At 47.7% G+C, this 21,500-nt stretch overlaps 1 protein-coding gene across 1 annotated transcript; it reads left to right on the top strand.

The window, feature by feature from the left end:
* The first annotated feature begins 206 nt into the window (after positions 1–206).
* Positions 207–20,893, top strand: FBXW12 (F-box and WD repeat domain containing 12). The gene is given in 10 exon segments (XM_047766162.1): positions 207–335; positions 3,079–3,116; positions 4,661–4,724; positions 5,353–5,561; positions 14,959–15,118; positions 16,263–16,473; positions 17,809–17,987; positions 18,075–18,202; positions 20,762–20,823; positions 20,826–20,893. Coding segments are annotated over 10 exon segments (1,209 nt in total). The 5' UTR covers positions 207–245.
* The last annotated feature ends 607 nt before the right edge of the window (positions 20,894–21,500 follow it).

Here is a 21,500-nt window from a genome sequence, read left to right as displayed (position 1 = left end):
ATGTGAGAGCCAAGGGGCAGGGTAGAGACCAGTGGAAGGCCAAGCAGAAGGGGGTTCGGCAAGCTTTTGGGACTTGAAAGAGGACGGCTGGCAAGGATTAACCTGGAAGGGCTTGGCCTGAGGGGCGGAAGTGGGAGGCGGGGCTGGGCATGAGGGGCTGAAGCAGGGCGGGGCGGCGCCTGGCCTGTGGGGCAGAAACACCGGGAAGGCGTGACCTGGCCAGAGCGCCTAGGGCGGCGGGCACCATGCAGGCACAGTTGGGTTTGCCTGAGTGGCATCACGTCTTCTCGTTTTTGGAAGCCCAAGACCTGCTCCGCGCCGCCCAAGTGGACAAGGTAGCGCGTGCAGTCCCAAGCAAGAGGCAGGGCGCAGTTCATGGTCCTGCCGTGACCATGCTTTACGTCCCCTCTGGACTTCAGTTTCCCAAATCTGGGAGGGGGAGTCGGGTGGCTCTGAATACGCACTTGGCAGAGGACGTTTGTGGACCCCGAAGTGGTAACCTCAGCGGCCTTTGGAGGGGTTCGCTCTGAAAGTCTCCCATTCCTCTGCCCCTCTGGCTGCCCGTGCATCCGGAGCTCCTGGGGATTGGCCTGTGCTGGGCACCTGTGAACAGGATTCACCCCTTTGGCTTAATGATCCCACCTCTTTTGGAATATTCTGGAATTTCCCTTCTGGAGTTTTCCTGGAAAGCCACGATTTCCACAGGAGTGGCACCTTCTTCGGGCTCACCGGCTTGAACTCCCATACTGGTTGCGCCAAGTGCCTGTTGAGTGCTTTAATTTGAGTAGCACTTCCCCCCAAGCTACAGGTGTGCTCAGCACACTTGCAACTAAATGATTTATAGGATCTTTGTGTCATGTCAGTTCTTCTCCCCTCTAAACTTTTTCCTAGGAGCAGAATGTTTGTCTCTTGCATCACTGTGTGTACAATCACTGTACACACCCAGTGTATGGCCCGACATTTAATGTACTCGCAGTGAATGAATTTATTTACTTTTAAAATACATTATTGGAGTTCCCTTCCTTCCAGTTCAGTGGTAATGAACCTGACTAGTCTCCATGAGGACCCCGGTTCAATCCCTGGCCTTGCTCAGTGAGTTAATCCCAAATTGCAGTGAGCTGTGGCGTAGGTCACAGACGTAGCTCTGATATGGTGTTGCTGTGGTTGTGGTGTAGGCTGGCAGCTACAGCTCGGATGCGAACCCTACCCTGGGAACTTCAATATTCCCGTGGGTGCGGCCCCTAAAAGGACCAAAAATGAAATAAAGTACAATAAATTTTTAAAATACAGTATTACATTGGAGTTCCTGTTGTAGCTCAGTGGTAACAAACCAGACTAGTATCCATGAGGATATGGGTTTGCTCTCTGGCCCCGTTCAATAGGTTAAGGATCCAGCATTGCCGTGAGCTGTGGTGTGGGTCACAGACATGGCTCAGATCTGGCGTGGCTGCGGCGGCAGTGTAGGCCAGGAGCTGCAGCTCCAATTTGACCCCTAGCCTGAGAACTTCCATATGCCTCAGATGTGGCCATAAAAAGCAAAATAAATAAATACGTGATTATGTAACTACATGAACAGACCCTTGCCTGAATTCTGTAATTATGATTTTATTTTATTTGTCTTTTGTCTTTTTAGGGCCACACCCATGGCATATGAAGGTACCCAGGCTAGGGGTTGAATCGGAGCTGTAGCCACTGGCCTACATCACAGCCACAGCAACAAGGGATCTGAGGTGCATCTGTGGCCTACATCACAGGTCACAGCAATGCTGGATCCTTAGCCCACTGAACAAGGCCAGGGATTGAACCCACAAGCTCTTGGTTCCTAGTCGGATTTGTTTCTGCTGCCACCAGGACGGGAACTCCTCAACTTCACATTCTTACCAGCCAAACAAAAACTTATTAAAGGCTGAGAGAAACTTTGGTCTTGGATGAGTGAGGGCTGTTGAAGTGGGTCCTGGGCTCAGAGAGGATGGTGGTTATTTCTGCCAGAGCTTGGAAAGCCTCATATGTGGATGGCATCCTCAGAGGGTCTGGACCATAAGAAAGCTCCAGAGGGTTTCCACTGAAGCTGTGCAGGCTCTAGAATCCAGGGTGGACCAGCCAGAAAGGCCACAAAGTTGGAGGATGCAGGTGTGGGCCTGAGGGAGGGGGAGACATGGCTCTCTGACCCCTTGCCAGGGCCACCCTGAGCCTCTTCTTAATACTTCTACAGAGAGCAGTGTGTGGGAACAGGGCCTGTGTGCCCTCGCTGAGCTAGCAGTTCCATTCCACCACCTTGGCATCTCTGCCACATGCTTTCAGCCAGTGCCAGAATTTACTCCATTGCAGCCGCCTGCTGATGGGCTCTGATGCTCTGCACTCATTTCCAGTCCTTCCTTCTTAGAGCAGCCAGTGATCCTTCTACAACACAGCTTGGCTCACCACTTCTCCATTCACAGTTCTCAGGTTCACTGTTTCTGCCCTTATAACTTACAAGAGTTGGTCTAAGCCAGTCTCCAGCTCCTTTCCCTATTGTTCCCAGCCATTTTCTTTTTCTTCTTTCTTTCTTTTTTTTTTTTTTTTGCTTTTTAGGGCCACACTCTGGCATATGGAGTTTCCCAGGCTAGGGGTCGTATCAGAACCACCCACTGCCAGCCTACTCCACAGCCATAGCAATGCAGGATCCAAGCCGCGTCTGTGACCTACACCACAGTTCAAAGCAATGCCGCATCCCTGACCCACTGAGCAAGGCCAGGAATCGAACCCAGGCCCTCTTGGATACCAGTCACATTTGTTTCTGCTGGGCCACAATGGGAACTCCCCCAGCCATTTTCTTAGAGGACAACTACTCATCCTTCAGGAGTTGCTCAGTAATTACTTTTGAACCCCCTGGCCCAAACTGAGTTGGCCATTCTCACCTTTCTCATACAGTATCGGGTGTTTTATCTGATTGTCTGAATATGTCTAATTCCCCAGGGCAAGTGTTGTTGAGGGCAGGCACTGGGTCTGCTCCAGCTCTCTGGCCTCTCCGCAGCTCCTGCAGGGGGCAGTAATTACATGTGGCCTGACCATATACTCTTTTCTTCCCTCTTGCTCTAGGTCTGCAATGAGGCTTCAGGGAGCAAGGAACTGTGGCGGTGAGTAAAGGAAGAGTCAGGCCTGGTCAGGAGAGTGTCCCTGGAAGGAGAGAGGGGTGGCCCTTTCAGTAGTCACTGCATTTCTGTTGAGTAGATGAGAAGGAATAAACCACAGCCCTTACTATCAGGAAACTCCTCCCTAGTTGGGGATGTAAGACTTTTTTACACAGTATATGTTCAGCATAAGACGTGTTGTTAATCAAGTGGAGGTTGGTATAAGATGGGGGACCAAACACTTAGGGCCAGAACTGTACAGCAAATTGAATGCAGCTGGCTGATAGACAAAGTGAATAGACAAACCACTGTTATTTGACACTAACTTTGTTGTAACAACATAGTAATATAAGCATTTTTGATATTAGAACTTGAAATTCAGAAAAAAATTTTTTTTTGCCTTTTTATGGCCACACCCACAGCATATGGAGGTTCTCAGGCTAGGGGTTGAATCGGAGCTGTAGCTGCCAGCCTACACCACAGCCATGGCAGCATGGGATCCGAGCCACATCTGTGACCTACACCACAGCTCGTGGCAACGCTGGATGCTTAACCCACTGAGCAGGTCCAGGGATCGAACCTGCAAGCTCATGGTTCCTAGTTGTTGCCATTGCGCCATGACGGGAAGTCCAGAAATTCAAACAATTAAAGCTAAAAATTGGAAAGTATTTTAATCATTAAATTATTAATGTTTTCTCTTTGTTCCTCCTTTGGAACGTGACATCTTTTCTTTTGTCCCAAGATATGTGTATCAGATCTTCTGGCCACTGACTGACAACTAGGAGGTAAACTAGTTTAGTCATTGATGATGGAAAACAGCTGTTCACATGGAAGCTCTTCCAAACATGAGGGAGTCTTTGTGGGATGTTTTTACTTTTAGGCTAACTGTGCATTGATGTGCTTGAGAATTCTGGAATGCCAGTCTTGCTGTATTTAGTTTTCAGTATCATATAGTGTTGTTCTGTTGGTTGCTTTTTATTCTTTTTGTCTTTTTAGGGCTGCACCTGCAGGCTAGGGGTAGAATGAGAGCTGCAGCTGCCCCTCCACCACAGCCATAGCCACAGAAATGTGGGGTCCAAGCCTCGTCTGCAACCTACACCACAGCTTACAGCAGTACTGGATCCTTAACCCACTGAGTGAGGCCAGGGATCAAACCCACCTCCTCATGGTTCCTAGTCAGATTTGTTTCCACTGAGCTATGACAGGACCTCTATTCTTTCTGAATAATCTCTGTTCTCTGAGACATGAGCTGGTCACCAGTGCTGAGCTCCTCCCAGTGATGGTCTTGCTGTTTAACCAGCAGGAATCAACTGTTGAATATTGATGTGAGGGGGAAGAAGGAAACTAGTGGAAGAACACTGGGATGTCATGATTGGACAAAGATCATGCTGGCACAATAGCACAAGATAGAAAAAGAACCGTAATTACCCCAGGTGGGAGAGAAAGTGCTGGGAAACACTGAAGTAGCAATTACAGTATTGATTCTTGGATGCCCTGTGCCATGGGCCTGCTGGCACCCATGCTTTTTATTGTGCCATTCCAACTTTCAGAATCCTGGGGGAGACCATGGAATCAGTTGTTTCCATCTCTGTCAATGGCCATGACGGGGCACAGGCCTTGGCCAAGCCTGGCCCATGGTGGCGCTGCTGGGCACAGCCCTGGGAAGAGGGTGTTCCGAGCAGGGCAGCTGCAGACGCACAACAGAAACTGTTGACATCCACAAGCCCAAATTAGCTTATTTGTAAAACTGGTGTTCCCAAAGACCGAACGATGCCCCACGTGGAAGTTCTCTGTGTGCAGCCCAAGCTCTGAGCATGACTCAGGTCCTAAGCATAGCCTGGGTCCCAATCAGGGGATGGTATTGGGACCTGCTTCCCTGCCCAGCCTTCCTCAGTTGAGCTGTAGGTAACCACTGAAGTGCTTCAGACAGACTGCACCAGCATGCACACCCCACCCCACCCTCAGTGCTCCTGGTGATGGGGGGCCAGCCCCCAGGTGTCTCCCCACCCATGCTCAGCCTCTGCTCTCCTCTGTGAGACAGGACACACCTCCTCCTCTGTGGTGGAGTATTACCTCTGTGTCTGTTGGCTCCTGTGCTCTGCTTCCTGTGAGGATGAGGATCAGACCCTTTTTGGCTGTATGTCCCCAGTGCGCAGTGGGTGATGGGTGAATGAATGAAAATAGCACTTAGGAAATAAATGGGCCCTCCCTAAGTTGTTCCATTCATTGTGTTGTTGCCCAGGGCATGGAGGTCTGGTCAAGCCCTTTAGAGCCCATGGCTCTGGTGAATTTGGTGACCTACCTGTGACTGCAGCTGGTTGTCCCCCTGGATGAGCAGGGCCTGATCAAAGTATGGAAAGCAGAGAACAGGTGTGAGCAGGCCTCCTTCTGCCTGCCTAGCTCCTCATCTGCATTGGAGGCCTGTGACATTCCAGAGGGCCCCCTCCTGCTGATGAGTGACCCCACTCTCAGGAGCCTCTGCTCTTTCCCAGGGTCTGTGGACACTTGCATCAGACCTGCCGTGTTGGGTGGCATCTCAAGCCAGGCCTTCCATGTGGCAGACCAAGTGACCACCCTGTTTTGTTCTGTCCCCCCAGCTTCTTGCCTGCCACAAGAGGGCAGACTCCTCATCCCCCTTCAGCTCTAGCATGCTGGCGGCCTGCTCCTTGCCCAGTTTCTGCAGCCTCTTGCTCTCTCACAGTGAGGTCCAGCCTTATGGGCTGCCTGTGCTTCTTCTTCTTCTTTTTTTTTTTTTTTTTTTTGCTTTTAGGGCCACATATGCAGCATTTGGAAGTTCCAAGGCTATGGGTAGAACAAGAGTTGCATCTGCTGGCCTACACAACAGCCACAGCAACACAGGATCCTAGCCACATCTGTGACCTATACTGCAGTTCATAGCAACGCTGGGCTCTTTGTCCCATTAAGCAATGCCAAGGATCAAAGCTGTGTCCTCATGGATACTTGTCAGGTTCATTACCACTCAGCCATGGTGGGAACTCCTACCTGCACATTTTGTCTGCACACCCCAGCTTTTCTGTTTCCTGGTCTCCCTCAGAGTCTTTCCTCCTCTTGCAGTTCCTTCTCACTACTGCATGCTCACCCTCCTTTCCCCTTTTTCAAGTCTCAGTGAGGGCCCAATGTAACAGCTGTTCCTTTTTTTTTCTTTCTTTTTAGGGCCACACCCACAGCATGTGGAGCTTCTCCAGGCTAGGGGTTGAATTGGAGCTACAGCTGCTGGCCTATGCCACAGCCACAGCAACTTTAGATCCTAGCCGTGTCTGGGACCTACACCACAGCTCATGGCAATGCCAGATCCTTAACCCACTGAGCAAGGCCAGGGGTCGTACCTGCAACCTCATGGTTCCTAGTCAGATTCGTTTCCGCTGTGCCATGACAGGAACTCCAGTGTGAGGGCCCAACTTAAAGGAAAACTGAAGCATGTTGGACAGGATGCAAGTGTTTGCCTAAGGTGATGAAGGCCTTCTGTTGCGAGGACATTTGGTTGAGAGATGATTCTTAGTCACTGGGAGGGAGCGTTTGACTCAGGAGAAAGAGTGAAAGTGAGTGTGTGCAAGCAGATCAAGGAGTGGCCCTCACCTGGGGCAGCATCCTCCTCTTAGAGGGAAGAGGTCTTTGAAAGTGTGGGCAAGCTGGCCTCCCAGACGTCAGGATGGGCGGGCATCCAAGGACAGTTTCCTATGTGAACAGAACTAATTCTGTAAAGGACCTAAGCTCATAAACAAAAAAAGCAGGAGCTGATGACAGATTTTCTTTCTTTCTTTCTTTTTTTTTTTGTCTTTTTGCCATTTCTTGGGCCACTCCTGCGGCATATGGGAGGTTCCCAGGCTAGGGGTCTAATCAGAGCTGTAGCCGCCAGCCTATGCCAGAGCCACAGCAACGAGGGATCCAAGCCTCGTCTGCGACCTACACCACAGCTCACGGCAACACCGGATCGTTAACCCACTGAGCAAGGGCAGGGACCGAACCCGCAACCTCATGGTTCCTAGTCGGATTCATTAAGTACTGCGCCACGACGGGAACTCCCCTGATGACAGATTTGTTAGAAACAATTCTGTAGTTGTTTAAAGGAGACTTTGGAATAATAAGTGTAAATAAAAAGCAACTTGGGAATACATGGTCTAGATGAAGAGGAAGTGCTGTGGTTCTCCCCTGGGAATGGCAGACCACACGGATCACACTTACTTGTCGGTGAAGGACAGTTAGAAAAATTAGAATATATATCAAGTCAGAGAGCCAAAAAGAGTGAAGTTTCTAAGCCAAGATTCCAAAGTGCTGAACCTGACACTGGGGCTGCTTTTGCCCTGGAGGTGTTCGCTCCAAGGCTAAGAGGCAGAGCAGAGCTTTGACAGACAAATAGACAAGGGTTGGGGCCCTGTGAATCGTCTTACTTTGGGAGGGTTGTCATGTCTGAAAGGGAACAGTCCCTGTGTTGGCTGCAGCTGCCCAGTTACCAGGAGGGAGTAAATGGAAATCCTTTCTGGAAGAGGATAACATCACCCCAGGCTTCTCTTTTCCAAACACACTTAAAGGTAAATAGGCACATGAGATAAGACAAGGTGAACTAGAACCTATAGCATCAACAGCAATGTCAGTAGAGCCCCAGGGGCTTCAGATACTGCAGTTAATAGACACAGACAACAGCACATCTGTGGTGGTTCTGATGCTCAGGGAGATAAATTTCAAGAGAATTTAAAGCCATGCGAAATGGTATAACAGATTTGGAAAAGAACCAAGTAGAAAGAAATTCTAAAACCAAATAACAAAGGTTAGGCCTCAGTGGATGATTTAGCAGCACAGTTGACTCACACAAAAGCCTGGGGAGGGTCAGGGGAGCTCGTGGGCCACTGGCTGTGTTCTGCGTCTAAACTTGGGTGGTGACATGAATATTTCCTTTGTGATCACTTACTGAGCTCTTGTGTTTAAGTTCTGTGCAGTTTTCCATGTGCATTCTCTATATCACTTAAGGAGTTAAGAATTTAGCAATTAAAGAACTGGAAGATAAAAGTATCAGGAGTGGTTAGTTGAAAGAGAGGCTGAGAGACAGAGACCAGTGCTTCTGAGACTTGAATGGGGTGTGAATCACCTGTGGATCTTGTTTGAGGGAAGGTTCTGATCCACTGGGTCCCTGGGGACATCTGAGATTCTGAGTTTTTTAGAAGCTTCTTCAGAATATTGATGCTATCAGGTTACAGACCACACTTTCAGTAACAAGGCCATCAAGGATCCATGAAAAATTTTAGTATTTATTTATTTGATGTCTTAGGAGCAGGTGAGGCAGGGGGACATAAACATTTGAAGAGATGATGGTAGATGTTTTTCCAAAGTGACCAAAGATGTTAATCCATGGAATCAAGAAGGCCCTGCAAACCCCCAGCAGGGGAAATAAAAATAAATCTGCAGCTAGACATATCAGAGTGACCTGTGACAACGGAAACCTAAGAAAAATCTACCTAACAGTAGCCAGAGGAACTAAAACTACCTTCAGTGTAATACTAATGAGACTTCTTCAGGCAGAGGGAAAAGGATCCCAGATAAAATTCCAGAGAAGCAGGAAGGATTGATGAGCAACGGCCATGACGAAGGAAACATGAGGAAATCTAAATTCAGATCCTTGTGGACTTTTAACTATATGCAGAAGTAAACTACGTGGCTTTAGCATTTAGGTTTGGAGAAGGTTATGAGGAACTGAAAAGTCCAAGTTCCTTGAATTGTCCGAGAAGATTAAATGAACAATTAGCAGTACCCTTTATAAGGCAGGCTACACACAGTAATCTCTCGGCGTCTAACTCCCAGAAGGACAGTATACAGCATATAGCTTCTGAATCCTCAGAGGAAGATGAACGTGTCTTGTGAGGACCCCAGAGGGGGCAGGATCCACCCAGACCCAAAATTTGCCTGATGATGCCACACATGACCACGGGGTGTGAAAGGTTAATCTGTTCTTTAGAGAGCAGGGTGGGCTTCCAGGAGGCACCTCTGGGAATGGCCTGAGGGAGCAGGGAGGCGTTCCAGGCTCTGGTTTTCCCAGAGGTTTGGGGGGTGGGGCTTGAGGGAGGGTTCTCACTCCTGGGCCAGGATTTCCTGGTTTGAATTCTCTGCAGGTTCCCCTCATCAGCTTGCCCGTGGGCAAGAGAGAGGGATGGGCCTTAAAAGCTATCGGCTGTCAAATATTGAAAGTGGACTCCAACCCATTTATTATGATTCACTTCTGATGTTTGATGACTGAAAGCCTCATGTTTCATTTCCCTGAACCTGAACTTGTGTTGGTAAGCCACATGGTGCTCTGTGAGGCCTGGCATCTAAGGCTAGCAGATGGGGGCAGGTTCCCTTCAGTGACTTGCTCAAGAGCTCAGGGTTGTGTGTTTTTAAAGTGAAATGAGTTCCCATCATGGCACAGTGGAAAGGAATCTAAGAACCGTGGGGTTGTGGGTTTGATCCCTGGACCCACTCAGTGGGTTAATGACCTGGCATTGCCATGAGCTGTGGTGTAGTTTGCAGATGTGGCTCGGATCCCATGTTGCTGTGGCTGTGGCGTCGACTGGCAGCTGTAGGTCTGACTAGACCCCCAGCCTGGGAACCTCCACATGCTGTGGGTGTGGCCCTAAAAAACAACATAGATAAATAAGAAACAGTAAAGTGAAGTGAGTGTCTTAATCCCTGTCAGTCAGGAGTTTAGGGTGCCTGGAATGTGCAGAGACAGATGTTACTGTTGTTTCTGTTTGGGGTGGCTGGGAGGCAAGAGGTCCTGAGGTCTTCATCCCCGAGGGGAAACCTTGGGTGAGTTTTGTTTCTGCACTTGCTGGCTGCATGGCCATACCACTGGCAATGGCCCAGGAGTGTGGACATGCACCTCCAGGGCTAGGAGTTGGCGGAGATGGAAGGCAAAGAGGACAACCTGAAGGTAAGCCATTTGTGTGGCGTGCTGGTTGTGTCCTTTGTGTGGGATCTGGGCAGTGCAGTGCTCTAGAGGCACCCATGGCATAGGATGCTGGCAGTGCTGTACAGTGTGAGAATTCTCTTTCTCCAGGTACTCATAGGGTGGCCTTCTCTAGTGTCATTGCCTGTGGCAAGGGTCTGAGGATGGCAGGAAGCTACTTCCTCCTGGGAGAGTGTGCCCCAGATGGCCAGGCTTGCCTGCATCCTGAAGAGGTCATTTCTGTCATAGCAGAGAGGCTTCTGTGGCTGTGCTGAGCCTGAGCCAGAGCCTCACAATGTGGCCTTATTTGGAAATGGTACCTTTTCTTTGTACTTAATGATCTCAAGAGGAAATCATCTTGGATTTAGTTTGGGCCCTTAATCTAATGGGTGGTATCTTTGTAAGAAGAGGAGAGGGCACAGAGATACACACACAGAGAGAAGCCAGGCGCAGACAGAAACAACCCTGGATCTGCTGTTACAAGCCAAGGATAGCCCTAGAGCCTTTAGAGGAAGGATGGCCCTGCTGGCTATTGATTTGAGGCTTCTGGCTTCTAGAACTGTGAGAGAATAAGCTTTTGCTGACTTTTTTGGTTTGTTTTGCTTTATTTTTAGGGCCACACTGGCAGCATGTGGAAGTTTCCAGGCTAGGGGTCAAATCAGAGCTGTAGCTGCCAGCCTACACCACAGCCACAGCAACCCGGGATCCAAGCTGCATCTGCGATCTACACCACAGCTCATGGCAACACCAGATCCTTAACCTGCTGAGGCCAGAGATCGAACCTATGTGCTCATGGTTACTCGTTGGGTTCATTCCTGCTGTGCCACAATGGGAACTCCTAAAGTTTTGCTTTTTTAAGCCACTGATTTTATTACTGCAGCCCTAGGAAACTAATATAAGACTCATCTAAAACAGAACACTTAGGAAGGGTGGAATTGAAAGGATGGGAAAATGAAGTATTGCATTTGGGGTGGATAAGCAGTGAGATCCTGCTGTATAGCACAGTGAACTGCATCTAGACACTCACTTGTGATGGAACCTGATGGAGGACAATGTGAAAAAAAAAGAATTTGTGTGTGTGTGCATGACTGAGTCACTTTACAGCGTAAATCAACAGAACAATGTAAATCAACTATAATAGAAAAATAAAACCTAAAGAAAAATAAACAAATAAATAAATAAAAGGATGGGAAAATGGTGTGCCCCGGGGATGAGAACCAGAAGCAAGCTGACCCAGCTAGTAATGCTGGATGGGAGGGCTGGAAGGTCCTAGTCTTTACTGGGTATTTGGGGTCATCTCCGGATAATAATTAAGTCAACCTCCCAGGAAGATACAGCCGTGCTACTTTAGGATGCACCTCAGTATACGGCCTAAAAATATATTGAGCAAACGTGTGGAATTTCAGGAGAAGTGGTCAAAGCTTATAGCATCATGAGAAATTTCTGTTACCCAGCTAAAGAGAGATGACCTGGGTGGGCTCTAACTCCATGAGTGCTTTAAGGGCACAGGGTTTATTCTGGCTGGTAGCAGAAGAGGAAGTCGGAGACTCAAAGGTCTGGGGGCCTTGTGTGAACCAGGTGCTGGCCACCGTGCTGTGGGTGGGCCTGGGAGCAAGAACTGGCCCTGGCTCCAGCTGGCCAGGCAACCTCAGTTCTGCACCCACAGTGTCCTGAACTGCTAACAACCTGAAAAGGCCTCCAAATGCGTACGCAGCACCTTGACTCCTTGGCTCAGCTTTGTGAGTTTTCCCCTGTCCCAGGCATTATTTGGAAGTTGTTCTCTGTGTAGGTCAGTGGCTTATTTCAAGTTAAATTACATTTGTGAGCAAGGTCAGTGTCAAGTTCCTTTCTTTCTTTATTCCTTTTTTTTTCTTTGAGTTCTTTCTTTCTTTTATTTTTTTGAGGCTGTACCCTCGCATATGGACATTCCCAGGCTAGGGACAGAATCAGAGCTGCAGCTGCCAGCCTATGCCTCAAGCACAGCAACACCAGATCCGTGCTGCATCTGCAACCTACACCATAGCGCCCAGCAGTGCCACATCCTTAATCCACTGAGCAGGGCCAGGGTTTGAATCCACATCCTCATGGATACTAGTCGGGTTCATGACCACTGAGCCACAGCAGGAACTCCAGGGTTCATTTTTATTTACAAATGGATATCCAGAATTTGTAGGAAAGACCATCCTTTCCTCATCGAATTACATCGTCACCTTCGTTTGTGAAAATATCAACGGTCTGTATCACATGTATTATATGTTGAATGTGTGGGTCACTTTCCCCTTATCTGTATGTCTGGCCTTGTGACAGTCGCACAGGGACTTGTTTCCTGCAGAGTATAGTTAAATCGTGACCTCCAGCATTTTCTTTGAAAATATATCCATTTCCCTAAAATTTTTCAAGACAGCTTGTCAATTTCTACAAAACTGCTTACTGGGATTTTGGTTACTTTGAATCTATTGATTGATTTCAGGACAACAGATATCTTAATATTTAGTCCTCTAAGCCATGAACATGGCATAAGTGTCCGCATTTCTGTAGGTTTTTCATCATCTGGTGCTGGATACTTTTTTGTGGGGTGATTTTCTTTGTCTTCTATAGAAATTGGTTTGCTCAAGCTTTTCTGTCTCCTAAGATCATTTTGATATGTTGTATTTTCCTAGGAAACTACCCAGTGTATCTAGGTTTTCAATTTTTTATGCACACAATTCTGTAGAATATTCTCTTGATAATTTTTCTTTAAATTCCCTCTGCTTAAAAAATTTTCCCCCGTATTATTTCTTTTTGTGTATATGAACTTTCTCCCATTTTTTTGTGATTATACTAATGTCTTGTCTGTTTAATATTGCTATTGATTACTAGTTTTATATCATTGTGACCAGAGGATATTGTTTTTATTACTTTGCCATACATAAATTTAAAAAAAATTTATTTCTTTTTATGGCTGCATGCCCAGCATATGTAAGCTCCTGGGCCAAGGGTTGAATATAAGCTGCAGCTGTGGCAATGCCTGATCCTTTAACCCACTGTGCAGGAATCACACCTGCACCTCTGCAGCAACCAGTCACATTCTTTCTTTTTTTTTCTCTTTAGGGCCCTACCTATGGCATATGGAAGTTCCCAGGCTAGGGGTTGAATCAGAGCTCTAGTTGCCCTCGTGCACCACGGCCACAGTAAGAGCAGATCTGAGCCACATTTGCGACCTGTATCACAGCTCATGGCAATGCCAGATCCTTAACCCACTGAGCGAGGCCAGGGATCGATCCCATGTCCTCATGGATACTAATTGGTTTCATTACTGCTGAGCCACAAGGGGAACTCCCATATTCTTCATCTATTGTGCCACACCTTTATTCAGTTTTTCTAACTGTGTATGCTTGTAAGGACTGTGCTCTCCATTATTAGGGTGCAGAGGTCCAAAGGTAGTCATTCTTTTTTTTTTTTGCCTTATTAAGATTGTACTTGCAGCATATGGAAGTTCCTGGGCTATGGGTCAAATCAGAGCTGCAGCTTCCAGCCTACACCACAGCCACAGCAATGCCAGATCCAAGCTGCATCTGTAAACTACACCACAGCTTGTGGCAATCCTTAACCCACTGAGCAAGGCCAGGGATCAAACCTGCAATGAATACTAGTTGGGTTCTTAACCCGCTGAGCCACAACAGAAACTCCTAGTCATTCTTAATTATGTTGTTTATGTCTTATATTTATTTACTTTTTATCTACTTGGCTTGTCTTAGGCTGAGAATTATATTATTCTATATATATATATATTATTCTATATATATATATATATATACACACACACATACTTTTTTTGCTTTTTAGGGCCACACCCATGCCGTATGGAGATTCCCAGGCTAGGGGCCTAATCAGAGCTGTAGCTGCTGGCATACACCACAGCCATAGCAATGTGGGATCCAAGCCACGACTGCAACCTGCACCACAGCTCATGGCAACACTGGACCCTTCACCTACTGAGCAAGGCCAGAGTTCAAACCTGTGTCCTCATGGATGCTAGTCAGATTCGTTAACCACTGAGCCATGATGGGAACTCCACCATATTATTATTATTATTTTTAATAATATATTTAAACACATAATTTATTAATTATCAGTGAATTTCATTCCACTTTTTCTTGTATCTGCTCTGTAAATGTGATTGGGGTGTTTGATTCCTAGGTATTTCTAAGTGTTATTACTTCATTGTGAATTACAGATTTTAGCATGGTAAAGGGTCTTCACTTTTGTTTCATTTCCTACTTGGGGCCTGAATCCTGTATCTCTTCTGCTAATCAGGATCACTACTCCTGTTTTCTAAGTCTTGGCATGTGCCTGGCACCTTTACTCTCATATTCCACCACCTTTCCGTTTTGCCCTTTTTTTTTTCCTTTTTTCCCTCCATGCCATATGGAAGTTCCCAGGCCAGGGGTCGAATTGGAGCTGCAGCTGCCGGCATATGCCACAGCCATAGCAACTCGGGCCCCGAGCCGCATCTGTGAATTATGCAACAAGCTTAGTGCACCACTGGATCCTTAACCCACTGAGCAAGGCCAGGGATGGAACCCACATCGTCATGGATACTAGTCAGGTTCTTAACCTGATGAGCCACAAGGGGAACTCCCACCTTTCTGCTTTGATCCATTCTCTTGAATATAGATGTGTTTGTAGGTATCATCATAGCTCAACTTTCCCAGGAGTTTATATACCCTTTCAGTACATGATTCAGGTTTTCTTTTACCTCCAGAAAGTTTCATTGTACATGGGTTGTAAATGCCAGGCTGTTAATTATTTAACTTCTTCTCTGTAGGAGCTTCAGTTATGCGTTTATTTGATCTTCCTCGCTTATCTTCTTGGACACTTTCTCTCTGATTCATTTTAGCTCTTTATTCAGTTTTTGTCCCCTGGCTTGCAGGCCGCCTGTGCCAAGGGGGCACTCTACATGCTGATGGTGCCCCAGCTGCAGCTGCTCTCCAGGGTGAGCATGTTTCCCAACAGCCCCACCAGTCTCCTTTGCTCTCCTGACTGGCAGTGGGTGTTTGCGTCAACCCCACATTCAGACTTGGGCCCAAAGGTCAGCAGTGGGGCTGTGTCCCTTGCCCAAGGGACTTGGCTTTGTGCACACAAGGTGGTAGGTCCTGTGCCCTAGGCTTGTGGGGTGCATCTGGGGGGAAGCTTCTCGTGTAACACCAAGCCCCTTAGCCCATGGGGATGATGATGATGAGTGATGGTGGTGGCTGAGAGCAGTGGTGGCCTTCACGGGCCACCAGCTGACTTAACACAATGCTGGCTTCTCCCCGGAGCCTCTGCTGTTTCCATTCTGCCCTGTTGCCCACAGGTTGAAAGGGGTCAGCTCCCTGGCTAGAGAGGGCAGAGTTCAATATTGAAGGGGTTTGGGGCCTTAGAGACTTCTTGGTGGAAAGGCTCATGAGGTATTTGGTGGCCCGAGAACTTCAGCAAGAGTGAGGAAGAGAGGGTCCAGGCCGGGCATGGAGGAGATGCTGACAGTGCAGGGACAGCATCCATTACCTGGAGGCCTGCATGTAGCTGGCCCATGTGAGGGGCTGCATCTGCCAGCGATTCATGGGCTCAGAGATGTTCGTTCTGAGTGCCAGGGGTTGTATTTGAAAATTAGACTAGGGTGAAAAGGAGGCAGCTGGAGAAGACCTCTAAGATGTACTTGGGCTGGTGGCCAAGGAAGGACAGCAAGAGAGAGCAGTGGCAGAGCAGGAGAGACTAGCTGTGCTGGAGCCTGTAGCCAGGGGAGGCCAGTGGTTGAAGAGGGCAGCCAGCAGAGAGAGGCCACAGGATCTATGGGCAGCACCGAGAAGCGGGTGTTTGGAACCAGCCTGCAAGGAGATAGGAGAGGAATTACCGAGGAAGACATTGGAGGCAAAAGCAAGATGGTGACATGCAGCTGCTCAAAAACAGAAAATCCGTTTATTTGATTCACCCATCACATCGCCCTCCCTGGGACCAGTGTGCCACCATGTTCCCAGCAGGGGCACACTTGGGCTGGATTAACCTCACTTCGTGGTTGGTGTGGTCAGGAAAGGAGGGTCCACAGGTGGCACAGGCCAGTCCTGTAAGATCCAAGTAAGGTCATGGTGGTTGGGTCTGTGGGAGCGGTTTTCATAGTGCTCCCAGGTTGGAGAAGTCCCCTCCCTCACCGGTGAGGAGACGTGAGATGGTGTTGACATGTGGCAGTCTCTCCCCAGGTGTTCCACACTCACTCTTTGCTGTGTCCATCAGAGGATGAGCCTTCTGCCTCCACCGCTCTCCCCATCTGGCAGACGTCCAGGGCCTGTTGGGCCCCTGACAAGGCAGCCCGGCTAATGGTGATGCACAGAAATGACAACGGCATGCAGTTGGTGGTCACCACCTATGAGCTAGGGGCCAAGAAGTCCAGGGATCGAGTGGATGTTGTGGGCAAGGATCCCCGTATTAGGGCTGTCACCACCATGCCTTATGATGCTTCCAGCACAGATTGCTCATGTTTCCTTTGGGGCACTTTTTCTTTCCTCTCAGTGAATCATAGTGAGCCAACACTGGTTTTCTTTTTTTTTTCCTTTTTTTTGTCTTCTTGCTATTTCTTTGGGCCGCTCCCAAGGCATATGGAGGTTCCCAGGCTAGGGGTCCAATCAGAGCTGTAGCCACTGGCCTACACCAGAGCCACAGCAATGCGGGATCCGAGCCACGTCTGCAACCTACACCACAGCTCACAGCAACGCCGGATCGTTAACCCACTGAGCAAGGGCAGGGACGAACCTGCAACCTCATGGTTCCTAGTCAGATTGATTAACCACTGCGCCATGACGGGAACTCCAACAAAGGTTTTCTTGTTGGGATTTATGTAACGGCTGAGCAGTTGGGCGTGTGCTGTGTAGTGGACCCTGTGCCTGGCCCTGGGCCTCAGACATTACCTACGGTCCACTCTCTCCCCTCTCCTGACTGGTCTCCCTGCTGCATTCATCCCTCTCTTTCACAACTAGGTCAGAGTCACTGTTCTCAGCACTGAGTGCACACAAAGGTGAATAAAAGCCGCAACTCTCTCTTCCCTAATGAACTCCTCATCCAGTAGGAAAATAAGACCCACATCCATCTCCTTTTTTGTCTCCTCTATTTCCCAAGCCCTGCATCCCTCTGATAGGCTTTCCCTGTGGTCCATAGCATTTTTTCTTTTGTATTATGTTCATTTGTTTTCCTGTCATCATTTGACCATAAATTTTACTCTGAGCTTCCTGGCAGCTAAGGAAAAAAGGGATACAGGATGTGTAATGTAATCCTTTGTCTGATGTGAGAAAACACATGAATTCTTCAGAAGAGGTAATTTTATTTTCCTGGTGCTAAATTCCATAAGGAAATGATCAAATAAAAAAAAATTTTTTAACAAGGAATACTATACAGTATAAAATTATCTTCACCAAGTTTTTGGCAGATGTCATAAAAGTCATAGTTCTCATGTGGCCATTTCTTACATCACCCTGTCTTAGATGGGGAAGGGGAGAAGGCAGTGCAGAAGCCTCATCCTTGGGTCATTTCCACTGTCATGTCGTCTTGGGCCTTCCCAGCCCCTGTAAGGCATCGCAGTCAGTATCTGAGCCGGTGCCCAGGGGACTTAGGGGAACAAATGCATGGGTAAGGACTGAACACAGCTGTGACCACAAAGCCATTGCTTTTTCCACCATCTTAAGTGAGGCATGTCTGTTCTAGACCCGCAGCTGCTACGAAGAAATGACAGTCTGTGTGTCTTTATTTCAAAAGGACGACAGATCGCAAGTTTCCTCCTGCCAGAGACCATGATGCCTCCTCACCTCATGAAGGGCCACGGCTCTCAGGTGATCCTGCTGGTGTCCGGGTCGGAGCTGGTGCTCTTCACCATCCACGGCCTGCAGCTGGTAGCCTTTCAGGACCACCAGAGGCCCATCACGTCCATGGGGGTGGTGAGCGTGGCGCCCGCCCACCTGCCTGTGTCGAGGCTCTGAGCATTGGGGCCCACGTCCCTGCCTCACTTGGTTTTTCATTTCAAGGACCAGAGTCGAGTCATCACCTCTTCCTTTGACCTCTCCTTGAGAGCGTATGTGTGGAACAAGGAAAAGACCTTTCCCATCCTCAAGAGCTGCTGTCATTTACTTGGTGGGTCCCACAGATGGGCCAGGTAATTGCTTCTGATTTTTAAATTGTTACCTGGAAAAATGGCCTGCTGGCCTCCCAGCAGGACACTTGAAAGGATATCATTAGAAAGGATGTAAGTGGGACTTGGGGTCTTAGCCCAGCCTGCCCCTCACTATCTGGGGACCTGAGGCAAATCACTGCTCAGGTTCTCTTTCCTCTGTTTAAAAAGAGAGACCCCATGCTCTGTGTTATCACCTTGACTGTACAAAAACACCACCTGCAGTTAGCATCACCCCCATTTCTCAAATGAAGCAGAGGCTGTTTTGCCCAAAGTCCCACAGGGATGCACAGTGCAATCCGGGGTGGGCCTCCATGAGCCCTACCGCCCAGCTGTTACCTCTCTCCGTAACCCACCCAATCCCAGAGCCATTTACCAAAGCCAGGTGGCAGTGGGACTCAGTGGGGATGCGATTGTAAAAGTTAGAATGCAGTTTTGTGTTGAGGTTTAAAATTAGAAATTTGTGATGGCTTATGTTTTTTTCTTATCAGAATAAGTCCTGCAAAGTAAGGACAGGGCTTCCAGATTTTATACTCCACCTGGGTGACCTGTGGTGAGATCACTGACCTCATAGCCATGAGTTGTCACAAGGTATGGGACAAGTTCAACCTCCTGTGACAAACATCTCACAGTATTAAATGAAAAAAATACAATGACTCAAAGTAGATTTTTTGGTCTTTTTGCCATTTCTAGGGCCACACCTGTGGCATATGGAGGTTCCCAGGCTAGGGGTCTAATTGGAGCTGTAGCCGCCAGCCTATGCCAGAGCCATAGCAATGTGGGATCCAAGCTGCATCTGCAACCTACACCACAGCTCACGGCAACACCGGATCGTTAACCCACTGAGCAAGGCCAGGGATCAAACCCCAATCCTCATGGTACTTTGTCGGATTCTTTATCTACTGAGCCATAATGGGAACGCCCTCAAAGTAAATATTTTTAACATTAATGATTTCTCTAACAACCTGCCTAGTTGCTGGGTTTGAGAGCCATGATGCTCCGTCTCCATATTGCAGGTGGTGAGGTGCTATATTTTTGCTAGTTAACACCACTATAACATTGCTATCTGTGCTCACTGAGCTTGGGAGAGGGGGCCCTTGCTCTGCTTTGTCTGCACTTGGCCACAGGCCAGCCTTTGTTAAGCCCCCAGGCCAGTAGAGGCCTGGATCACATGTACCACAGCCACTCCTGGGTCCCTCCAGTGGCAGGAAAATGTTTTCTCTTTTGCAGGAGACATATGTGCAAACCCTTGTTGTTACCACTGGAAAGAGGACATTGGAGAGGCTGCCAGAGTCTCAGCCAGATTGTCCTTCAGGGATTTGTGCTCTAATGTTGGCCTCAAAAATGTGCTTTTTTTTTCTTTTTTTTTTTTTTACTTTTCTTTTTTCTTTTTCTTTTCGTTTCGTTTTGTTTCTTTTCTTCCTCTCTCTCTCTTTCCTTTTTTTTTTGTCTTTTTATGGCCTCACCCTCTATGGAAATTCCCAGGCTAGGAGTCAAATCAGAACTGCAGCTGCTGGCCTACACCACAGCCACAGCAACACAGGATCTGAGCCATGTCTGTGACCTACCCCACAGCTCGCGGCAATGCCAGATCCTTAACCCACTGAGCAAGGCCAGGGATCGAACCTGTGTCCTCATGGATGCTAGTCAGGCCCATTACCACTGATCCAAGACAGGAGCTCCTTTTCTTTTTTATATGTGTTTTTAAAGAATTCTATACATCATTGCTGAATGGTTAGGACATCTTTTCACTGACATAACATTGTTTTTAACTTAGTGAGCAAGTAACACTTTTAGGAAACTTCTTTTTTACATGTATTTTTAAACACTGCACTACATGCATTACAACCTGCCCTCTGCTCAGCCCATGCTGCAGTTTTCTTTTGCAGAGTGGAAATGGAAAAATTATGTCTTGATATTAATTTCTAAGTTGAATAGAACCTCATATGCTACTTAAAGAAACTCATGGATTTTAAGCTAAAAGGTATTTCATGGAAGCCGAAGCAGCAATATTTCAGATGCAATTTTTTGACAAAAACTGGGCTTCTGTAGGAAACTCAAGAAGTTCCTTCTCCAGTTTTATTAATTTATTGGTTTGGTTTTTCTCATCCAACAGAGTAGCATTGCATTTTTATGGAAAATGAAAGCCGCATTAGTTCCTGCCTTTCCATCTCCTTCACTGAGACTGGTCGGGAATTGGTAGTAATTCCAAATTCTGGAGAAATGACTCTGACCTCCCCAGACTGGATTAGGTGGCCCCCCAACTCCTGTATCTGGAGAAGTTTCTGGAGTAGCCAGAATCATTGTGATTCAGGCAGGTACTATCTCGAGGACCCAGCACTGATCACACTCAAGAATGTGATGATTTTTGCTAATCAATACAAATGAATGCAAGCCCTCAGTCAAGAGCCCATAGTAGACAAGGTTGGGGTGGCCTGGATGGAGAAGTTATAAGGTTAAGCTCCATCTCCATGTAAAAGTGGCGGTGCTTAAATATGTGTCCATTGCTCAAGTTAACATGCAGCCTCTCCGTTCCCTTCACAGTGGATTTACTCATGTGGAAGCTGACAGTGTGAGCATTGTAGGTGTGGAAGCCAGAAGCATTGGACTAATATTCTAAGGGGCTATTACTTCAAGGTGCAGCATGGCAGAGATGGCTACAGCAATTCAAGATAATCTCCACGTTCGGTGAGGGGGCTTGTCTGCATAAAAGACTGAAGTAATTGTATCAACGCTGGGAAAGGACGTAGTGGTTCTCAAATACCTTCTCTGAGCCAGGCCCTGTGCCATGGGACTATTTGTAAATCCTCACAACAAGCCGATGAAGATCGTATTATTGTCTCTCTTTTTCCAGACAAGGAACATGAAATACAACAGAAGAGTAGTTAAGCTATTACTAGCCCATTTTCCAACTGCTGAACAACCTGCCCAGGGTTATTCAAGTAGTAAATAGCCAAGAGGAGTGACGGTAAGACCTCGGGTGCTAGAAGGCCCACACACACGCTCAAAGCACCAGGATTGTCAACTAATTGTTTTTTGTTATCCAAATGCATCATTGAGTGAGTAAATATTGTTTATCTTCCTAGTCTGTGTTATGTGATTTAGACACACATTAATAAATAGTTCTTGGAGTTTCCCTTGTGGCTCAGTAGTAATGAACCTGACTAATATCCATGAGGATGCGGATTTGAGCCCTGGCCTTGCTCATTGGGTTAAGGATCTGACGTCGTGAACTATGGCGTAGGTTGCAGACACAGCTTATGTCTGGCATTGCTGTGTCTGT

This window comes from Phacochoerus africanus, unplaced genomic scaffold (genome assembly GCF_016906955.1).
Source record: "Phacochoerus africanus isolate WHEZ1 unplaced genomic scaffold, ROS_Pafr_v1 Scaffold_5, whole genome shotgun sequence".
In the NCBI taxonomy this organism is placed as follows: domain Eukaryota; kingdom Metazoa; phylum Chordata; class Mammalia; order Artiodactyla; family Suidae; genus Phacochoerus; species Phacochoerus africanus.
The sequence above is the reverse complement of the archived record's forward strand: the minus strand, read 5'-3'. Positions and strand labels throughout refer to the sequence as shown.